The sequence below is a fragment of the Cryptotermes secundus genome, unplaced genomic scaffold (genome assembly GCF_002891405.2).
Source record: "Cryptotermes secundus unplaced genomic scaffold, Csec_1.0 scaffold263, whole genome shotgun sequence".
Lineage (NCBI taxonomy): Eukaryota > Metazoa > Arthropoda > Insecta > Blattodea > Kalotermitidae > Cryptotermes > Cryptotermes secundus.
The window spans coordinates 393,966-403,932 of record NW_019738352.1 but is presented as its reverse complement, the minus strand read 5'-3'; the positions used below and the strand labels follow the sequence as shown (position 1 = coordinate 403,932).

The following is a 9,967-nucleotide window of genomic DNA, read 5'->3' as shown; positions in this document are numbered from 1 at the left end:
ATATTCTTGCAATTTCTCCACTGTTTTAGAAGTGCGTTTACGTTGTCATTGCATAGAAACGGCAATTCTATTGTTGCTTGCGTATACGTTAACGCGAGATTGTGTTTAGCGGATCGTTGCCTAGCATGGGATTATTTTGTCACAATATGATTTAGAAGTAACACTCTAAACTAATACCTTAGACGTGCCCGGAACATCGGCTTTCTCTGTATCTTTCTAAGTTTACCCAGCCAAATCCTAGGATACTACCTAGAGCAGGCCACTGCTACTTCCAAATCCCTTACACTTCATTATTCCTGAAGTCTCCTCATCGTACACTGGATGCCCTCAAGAGGAACATTACGACGGCGACTAACAGCACCAGTTTACAGGTGCTCCACGAAGTGGCCTCAAACATGGTAAAAAGAGCTCGCGCATACATTTTTGAACAGGGAAGCCATTTCGAGCATATGTCGTAAAGATATGATTTGGTTTTGCATTTCCAAGATGTAAGGTTATAAACATTAATAGTAAGTGCTGTATGTCTTGTAGTTTGTGCATTAAACCAGTAAAATAAAATTGCTTAGTGTGCTGTGCGCGACTTCTCGATCTCCCTGTATTTAAATTTTGTTTTGTAAACGGGAAAGCAAAGAATATTCGTTTTAATAATTGGTAATTTATTATTTGCATCAAAAAAGATTTATAGAAAATAAAATTGTATCCTTTAGATCCGCGACTGACGATGTATATTATTTTGTCCACTCGAAGTTTCATATTTCATGAACATCCGGTACTGAACCCTGGCCTGCAGCGTCAATGCAGCAGCAACCTGCTGAAGTAATGAATATTGTATGTAAGCATCCTGTTGCAGTAATATATCTCTAATTTTTACAATGGCTCTTCCAGCCCATCCAGGGCCCAGACCTTTTATTTAGTTTCGTAATCATTTTTCACAGAGAGTAGGCTTCTTGGACTAGTGATCAGGCCGTCTGAAGGCCGCCATCTAAACACAGGACAACACAAACACAGAATAAACGCATACACATACCAAACATCCATGCCCTGAGCGGGATTCGAACCCACAACCCCAGTGTCCGAGCAAGCGAAGATAGTTCATGCCTTAGACAGCCCGGCTATTGTGACCGGCAATACNTACAGTTTTCATACAAAATTTTATTCCGTTAATAATGCGACTGTTTCTATCGCTGCTTCTCTTCACAACAACACACGAACACCCAGGCCGATACAGCATGAAAATCCAGAGAGAGGGCTATCGAACTATATCGTTTGAACAAGCGGGCGACGCCCTTACTTGAAGTGTGAAAAGAATTTTACAAAATTTTAAAATCTGTAAAAATTCTTACACTGATTGGTTTTTTTTTTTATTTTGAGCGTTTGCCTACAATTCTGCTTTTACCTCATGCACAATACGTTTCAGCAGTATAAATGTTCACTCCTGTTTTATTAATTAGTGGGCATGGGAAGTTTATATTTGTTTCTGCTGAATCATATTCTCAGATTACAGATGTTGCCGGTTAGTATACGTAGTAAATTCTTGGGACGTTACATCAGTAGGCAGTTGTGTGATGCAGATTCGGACTGCGGTACAGATGATTTTGACAGTGGTCACGACGGAAGCTCCGAAAGTGAAGTCGACGAAGAACTATTATCTTCGACGGCAACCTGGGGACCACCACACCAGCGTGACAGGAGGGCTGTGAATAATTTTTCCAGTGGAGCAGTGGGGATAAATCTCAATGAAGCTCCAGGCGTAAATAAGGAATCAGCCCCACTCTGCGTTTTCATGCTTTACTTCGCAGGAATTATCCAGCTGCTGGTGGAAGAGACTGACAGATATTATCACCAGGACCTAGACAGACTTGAAGATGGACCTTCTCCGCGCCCTGATGTAACCGACTCCGAGATATTTCTGTTTCTAGGAATCATCAGTCAAATGGGACATAATATAAGGGACAGACTAAAGGACTACTGGTCAACTGCTGAGCAGTTTTGCACGCCTTTCTACAGCAACACAATGAAACGCGAGTGTTTTCTTCGCATTCTTCATTTCATTCATTTTGCAGATAACAGTACAGAAATTGACAGGAATGCCGACAGTTATGACGGACAATGGAAAATTAGGATCATCTTCGACACTCTAAATGACGCATATCAAAAATATTATAATCCTTCTCAACATTTGTCTGTTGATGAAATAATTGTCAGATTGAAAGGGAGGTTGGTTTTCAGACAGTACATTCCTAAGAAACACAAATGTTTCGGAATCAAAATCTACAAACGCTGTGATGCTGCTGGGTATACTCATGACATGAAGGTTTACTTAGGGAAAGACAGGACACGTGCCGACCGAGATGTAACAGCGACGCATGCTACGGTTAGGGACCTCTGCAGAAGGGTTGAGAGAGTAGGCCACAAACCGTACATGGACAGTTTCTTTTCATCACCAGACTTGTTCGATGAACTAATGACGAAGAAAATAAGTTGCTGTGGGACATTGAGACCAAATCGGAAGGGCTTGCCTCAAGACTTTCGCAACAGACAACTTAGATTGAAGAAAGGTGACATTCGGGTTAGGGTGAGAGTCGACATGACAGCACTAGTTTGGAAGGACAAACATGCACTCTCCTCCAACAGAAGGCAAATTCTGTGATGAGCATGGAAATGCCATAAAACCAGTAACTGTTGCGGATTACAACAAGCACACGGGATATGTCGACAAGGCAGACAGAATGACAAACAGAATTCCATCAGTCGTCGGACCTGGAAATTNCTGAAGTAATGAATATTGTATGTAAGCATCCTGTTGCAGTAATATATCTCTAATTTTTACAATGGCTCTTCCAGCCCATCCAGGGCCCAGACCTTTTATTTAGTTTCGTAATCATTTTTCACAGAGAGTAGGCTTCTTGGACTAGTGATCAGGCCGTCTGAAGGCCGCCATCTAAACACAGGACAACACAAACACAGAATAAACGCATACACATACCAAACATCCATGCCCTGAGTGGGATTCGAACCCACAACCCCAGTGTCCGAGCAAGCGAAGACAGTTCATGCCTTAGACAGCGCGGCTACTGTGACCGGCAATACAGTTTTCATACAAAATTTTATTCCGTTAATAATGCGACTGTTTCTATCGCTGCTTCTCTTCACAACAACACACGAACACCCAGGCCGATACAGCATGAAAATCCAGAGAGAGGGCTATNGACTTTCGTCTCGCCCTTGTGCGAAATATGCTGGAACATGCTGCAAGGGGTATCTTCACCCACAGCGGCCCATAGGTCGACCTTCTGCTCTCTCATCTACAATATGTCGATTAGAGGAAGCCAATCGACATCACTGGCCAACTTCGTCAATCACAAGACTGAACTGTCGTGTGTGCTCTTCACGTGCAAAGAGGAGAAACATCCGAACAAAATGTATAAAACGCGGTGTTGGACTCTGCATTTTCGGGTGTTTCCAGGAGTACCACATGAAGGCTAGATTCAGTTAGATGATGCAGGAGTGAAGCCTGTTTACTTATCAAGCTGATGCCGAAAAAGAATGTAAGTAAAACAAAGATTTCTATCTTAAAATTAATTTTTCGAAAGACTGTGCACGCGTTTGGACTACACGTCCCATATGGCGCACATTGGCCACGACGACTGCACTTTAAATGTCCCATACGGCGTATTTCGTCTCTTAAAGGTTAATGAAAAAAATAATAAATTTAAATTTAAATTTAATGTCAATTACAGCGTATGGTATTTTAATTAATGTTAACTAAGTATCGATTATAGCAGGCAACATTTTAAATAATTAAATATCGCAGTTATATTTGATGTGAGAAATTGCACATTCTGCGTATCCAGTGGAATAGTTTTGGCATAGCTGAGACACTTGATGATGAACGTTTGGGGCCGGGCCGAAACATGTTGTGAAGGGAAGGCGTTATAGAAAAAGTTGCATTATTGGCGGAATTATATTTTGTATAAAAGAACTAACGAAGTTTGATACGCAACAATTTTCGAAACACCCTGTACGTAAACCTATTTTGAATGGAGCCCAAGTTTCAGGAACGTTGCTCAGAAGACAAGAAGAAACGCGGGGATGTCAGTGCAATGCATTTAGTGACAGCCGCGTTCCAGCAGAATACAAGTTTCTGTTTTTACAATTTTCTTTCTCCAAACGACACAGTCTTTTGATTTCTTCTAGCTCCAAAGTGTTCTGTTCTCCAAACTCCGTCTCTATATGGGATCATTGCTTGTTCTTACATCTTCAATTCTCCTCACTGTTCGCTTGAAGCCTGATGCACAATGATGCGTGACGCAACGCAATGGAACTTTGGCAAATTGATTCTTGCCATTACAAAGATAAGTTCTATGGCCACACTTCCCGCACGCACTTACATAACAACATTTTAAGTGATTTAAAAATTTAGGCTTTCGTTACAGTTGTCGCTCTATTTTTCAGAGTAATAATTTATATGTTAAGGGATTAGAAAATTGTCATACTCGTATATCAATCTCTGACTCACATTCTCTGCTAAGGATCTAATTTGAGACAAAGAGAAATGAAGACTGAAATATATAGCGCATAAAGGATGGAGCTCAGTTTTATATAGTTACGAGAAAAAAATCGAAACTCTTTTCATTAAATGTATTATCATTTTCTCTCCAAATACCTACGTCTGCTTAGTTCAGTTTGACATAAACTGTGTTGTAATAGACACATATTAGCAGTAGTTGATGCTTTGCCTTCTCACAGCAAATATATTTGGACAAAATTCAGATCTTCTGCGACTTTTTTCGGTTCTCAGTTCTTCGTCAGTTTGATGCTCACGATATTAAACAAGGAACTTCACACAGAGAAATAGGTACTATTTTCCAGCTGAAAATATCGCTTCTGTTTACTTTATCTACAATTTAGCCACGTTCTTATTATCGCAAATTATCATGTCGAATGCTGGGATGACGAAATAACTATAAACTGGAATGGATGAGGATATTTTCTCTTGACAATCGCCTGGAGGGACTGTAAAAAACCATCAGAAACTTCGGTTAAAATTACGGAAGACACTGCCGAGATTTGAAGAACGCAGCTCTCGAATATAAATCGGAACCGTTATGGCTTCAGCCACCTTGCTCACTGTCACTTCCAGCATAATTCATTCTTCTTTAGCTTTTAATGATTATGTGTTCTGGCTTTTTCCATTTCGGAATTAGCCCCTAAAATTATGAATCATCTGTACACATTGAGATGTTCTGAAAGAGGAAGTTTCTGGGATGTATTCTTACTGGTGTGGTTTGAACCACGATTTTTATTCGAGGGGCCGGAGATAACACGCGAACTTGACAGAGAGGGCAGTATTACAATCTGGAGAAATAGCTACAGAGTTAAGGAACCACCGACACGCATTTTATTCATTTAACTGCTCTGTTATTAGCTCAGTCTCTGTCGGATCGCAAAATGGGACGAGTAATGAGTACTGATTAATGACATGAACGCGATGCGGAAGTACGCAGTCGCGGTCTCATTTCAGATACGTACTGTTCTAGAATTTGATAACTGGATAAAATGTAAGATTTGAGGCTTTCACCGCGGTGACTATGAAGAAAGCAGACTGCTTTCACCGGTTCTCACGGTTTCTTCGCTTGGAGATTTCTTATATTTTTTCTTCTACCCTGAAGATGGAGGCGATACGTTCCTCCGAAACGTCGGTTAACACCACATATACACGGTGCCAAATCCCAGAAGACTGCTTTCTGGATAAAATATGGTTACGAAAGAACATCAGTCAGCATAGCCCGCGTTCATACCCTGATTTGAAAAGAGCGTCTCCCAAATACAAGCCAGAATATTTGTCGCTTAGAGTCAACTTGATGCGTATCTTATTAATAGGTGGTAAAATTACGCAATAGCACTGTTTAAAATGAAATTAGCAGAGAACTAAATCAGCACAAAGAACGATGGTGGCGCCGTACTTGCAACAGTTCTCTTCCGCAAAGTTATAGCAGTGCCCCTTCCTTCTCTTGCTTGCTACTGCTCTCTCTCATAGTTCGGCTGTCTTGAGCTAAGAAGTTGCCCCTTTCCGTGATCCTTCTGCTTTCAGAGACGTAAAATTTCATGAATTACACCTTGGTTATCTTCTGCCCACTGTATGGTACGTCATAGTGTTTGACGACCTTGCACCAAGTACTAAACTACATCGCGTATTGTAATGTAGACGTAGAGTACGAGGGTTGAGCGTGGAGGAGGGATTTGTGCGGAAGCTGCCTTGGCCTATTTTGACGTAGTATACCTGGAATTTCGTAGAGCACTGTTTCATCAAGCTCTGGATAAGTTATGTTTTGGTTACCAAATCAGCTTGTCATGGGTACCACAAGTCCGTCTGTGTGCCTGTATAAATGGATCTATATTTGATTTGTTTCATTCTGGTCCGTCACACTAACAATTATAAATACAAACCACTCCGTCCAATGTGATATCTACATTATTTTTTATTGCTAGTGAGGTGGGTCTAAGTCCCTTGCACTGCGGCCATTTCTGGCCTGTTGTACCAGCCCCAGATGATAGGTGAGGGTGATTATGGTGCAATTGATGGAATGAAGATTGGCAAGGGAAACCGAGGTATTCGGAGAAAACCTGCCGCAGCGCCACTTTGTCCACCACAAATCCCACTTGACCAGACCCGTGATCGAACACGGGTCGCCGCGGTGGGAAGCCAGCGACTAACCGCTTGAGCTATGGCGCGGCCCATGGATCGACATAGTATAAGCTTGTATATATGACAAATATAAAGATTACTGATATCAGAATTTCAGGGTAGTTAACTGATAGATGCTATTTCAATCTTTTGTGATTACACCGTGTGGATGTGCGCAAGGTAGTCAACTTTTAGGAGTAATTTTCGACCCATCGTCAATGTCTTAGTGTGAATAGTGGGCGAATATTTGTGCTTATATACATTTGTGATTCGAAAGGGATGTGGAAAATGAGTGAGGATTGGCGGACCGTCTTTACCTTTTGGTTCACACGGGCCATAAATCCTCGTTTTTCCCACTTGTTTCTTTCGAAGCAAAAATCTGTGTATAAAAAAGTCACTCACCGAATAAAATTGAACCATAACGACGGAGGAAACATGCACCTCCGAAACTTCGGCAACATTCCCGCAACGACACAAAGTTAACTATCTAAAATCTTCAATAAAAGCGACAGATATAAAGACGAACATTGTACCATAATATTACACATGAATTCACGTATTAAATTGTGACCTATCCAAGTTCTGTTTTTCTCTATTTTTCGTGGGAACGAAATGTCTGTTTCACTCCTTTACGGGACTTGAAGCACAAGAAGTCTCAAACCCTTGCCCTATACAGGCTGAAGTAGTCACGTCAGGAGACAACTATACAGCTGCAGCGGACTTGAGCCTAAACCGTGAATAGCAGAGGAACAAGCCATATGGCGACCGATCAGAGGATACTGACCCACTTGTCTTGAGACACCGAAGAAAGAATATTTTCGTCAGGATAAAAAGGAAGAGATTCGAACCGGCTACCTACCGGGAACAAATATAGATTAATATTGCTACACCTTCTGTTCTGCAAGAAGAAGAAAAGTTGTCAGTGACGAAACATTGGCCGAGATCTGAACTCAAGTCATCACGCCGCGTCATGCAACGTGTCTAGCAGTACGGTGCATTGCCTGAGATGAAGGCAAAGCAGCTGCTCTTGGGGGCTGATTGATGGCCGCCTTCGCCTGCGATTCGCGATATTGCTGCAGAACCTCGCTCGTGTTCCCTGCACCACAAGAGAAGCTGTCACCACATCCATACATGAAGCGAGGGAAGCACATTGTGAGGGGGTAGAGGGATTGCCCTAGATTCATCGCAGGTGCTTGACACCTCTAAAGAATTGCGTACCTCGACTTTCCTTCAAATTTCCTTATTCGTGTCTCATTTCCTTGTTGTTACCTCGTGCTTCATCCCTCTTCTCCTCACAGTCACATACCGCAGCCGTCTCGCTGTGAGGGCTCTGTTTCCTGGGGGATTTTCATGGTTTCACAAGCGGCTATTTGGGAAATTTAACACAGTTAACTAAATAAATGTTCTTAAAGAGACCTAAACAACAGAAAGTACGGCAGGATAGAGGCGACTGGTAACTTAGCGTCCATCGAGCCGTATAAAACGGAAGCGATGCTAGAAGAAGAACAAAAATAAGAGCCATAACAGGAAGAAAGAAACAAGGGTGACACTGAGGGTAGGTGAGATCATGACGTATGCAGGGGAGAGATCAGAAGCAGGTGCAGAATTTTATTCTTGAAATCTGTGGGAAAGGGAACAATTTCAAAATCTAGGAGTAGATGGGTGGATGGCATTAACACGGATATTGAACATGTAGATTGTTAACCGGGTTTATATGACTCAGGGTAGAGCTCAGTACTGGGCTTTTTCTGTCATGATAATAATTATTCGGGTTCTATAAATTGCAGGAAGTTTGTCTGCCAGCCGAGACGCTGTTAATGCCTCACGAAGGTTCGCACTCCGTGAAGTTCGTCAGTTCACAAATAGGATTTTGTATAATATTCATCCGCAATTTTTAAGAATTTAGAATTGAGAGATGTTGTGTCCACTGGTGTTCGGGGGTTGTTACGCAGTTTAATTGGAAAGAAACAATATATTTGCGATATACATTTATTTATTCGCTTCGAATTTCTCTGAAAAGCAACTATAGGTCGTCCATCGTAAGAACTAGATATTCTTGGCATTCTGCTCACTTTCCTTGTAAAGTAAAATGATCCAATTTCTTGACTCACGATATTCCACGGCACGATATTCTAAAGTATCCGCCAATTGGTTAGGTAAGACTTCCACATTTTTAAGAGTTTTCCATAGGCAGCTCCCCATAGATGGCTCCATGATGAAGTCCATACGTCATTTGTAGACAATTTAATGCTATACCACAGGAAAAATATATTCTAACGTCTACCCGACTTCGTCTCCATTGGATAATGGGGACTACTTCTTTTAGGTAAAAGCGGACGGATAATGGAACTTACAGCTCACGCTTACCTAGTGTCCAGGTGAAGAATATGTGGAACTATTGCTGTTGCTCCACCCCTCCACATGCCTACACATCCTGCTTAATAACGTACAAAGCTTAGTTAGTTAGTTATTGGAAAGGGTGGGTTTCCCCATGCACTGAGACCTGTATTGGTCCATTGTGCTTCCCTCTATAATTTCTACCAGTCTCTATATCCTACCGGTACTGGTGCTTACCATCAGTCAAGCCCAGCCAGCGAGATCGGCTCTACTAGCTGAGAGGTATCTATAATTCTTCCCCCATCTACCAGAGGTATTAGAGACTGCTGTTGGGCGGGAAACGTCCGTTAATTTGGCTCAGTGTCCTCCTTTGGAGATATGAGGTTCTTTTACGTGCCGTAAAGCTACGACACGGGACCCATGGCTTAAAGTCCCTCCCGGAGGACTTGTTCCCTGAATTTTTCCGCCCTTAAAAATTCGACGACCTCGCCGGGTATTTGAACCCGCGTACTACGAGTCATGAGGTGGGAACGTTACCTCTAGACTATGGAGGCCGCTACGTTCAAAGCTTACTTTATATCGAAGCAAATCCAGATGAACAAGGAAGTAGAGAGAATCTATTTCAACCTGGACACCACGAACAATACCATAAGAACCACGGATTCACATATTTCTCCTTCTCTACCCTCTTGAGATAACAACATGCTACAGCTTTCATTTCACATCCCAATAGGTGGATTCTGTCAATTTACGTAATACTTCTAGCCGCACTATGGCCCCGGGGTCGACTCAGCTTCTAACAGAACTGAGTACCAGGAATATTCTTGGGGGTAAAGGCTGCCGGCGTGTAAGGTTGACAATCTTACCGCCATCTATGAGGCAATTGTCTAGAAAATGTGGGAACCTCAACATCTCACAAACCTATGGGACTCCAAGGCCTGT

At 42.1% G+C, this 9,967-nt stretch overlaps 2 protein-coding genes across 2 annotated transcripts in view; both read left to right on the top strand.

Annotated features, from left to right (window-relative positions):
• LOC111870755 (lachesin) overlaps window positions 1-9,967 on the top strand; it is a gene marked incomplete in the record, with an annotated part of 273,318 nt that overhangs the window by 43,971 nt on the left and 219,380 nt on the right.
• LOC111870756 (piggyBac transposable element-derived protein 4-like) lies at window positions 1,457-2,650 on the top strand. The gene has a single exon (XM_023863273.1). The coding sequence runs from the start codon at window positions 1,457-1,459 to the stop codon at window positions 2,648-2,650; it is 1,194 nt and encodes a 397-aa protein (XP_023719041.1).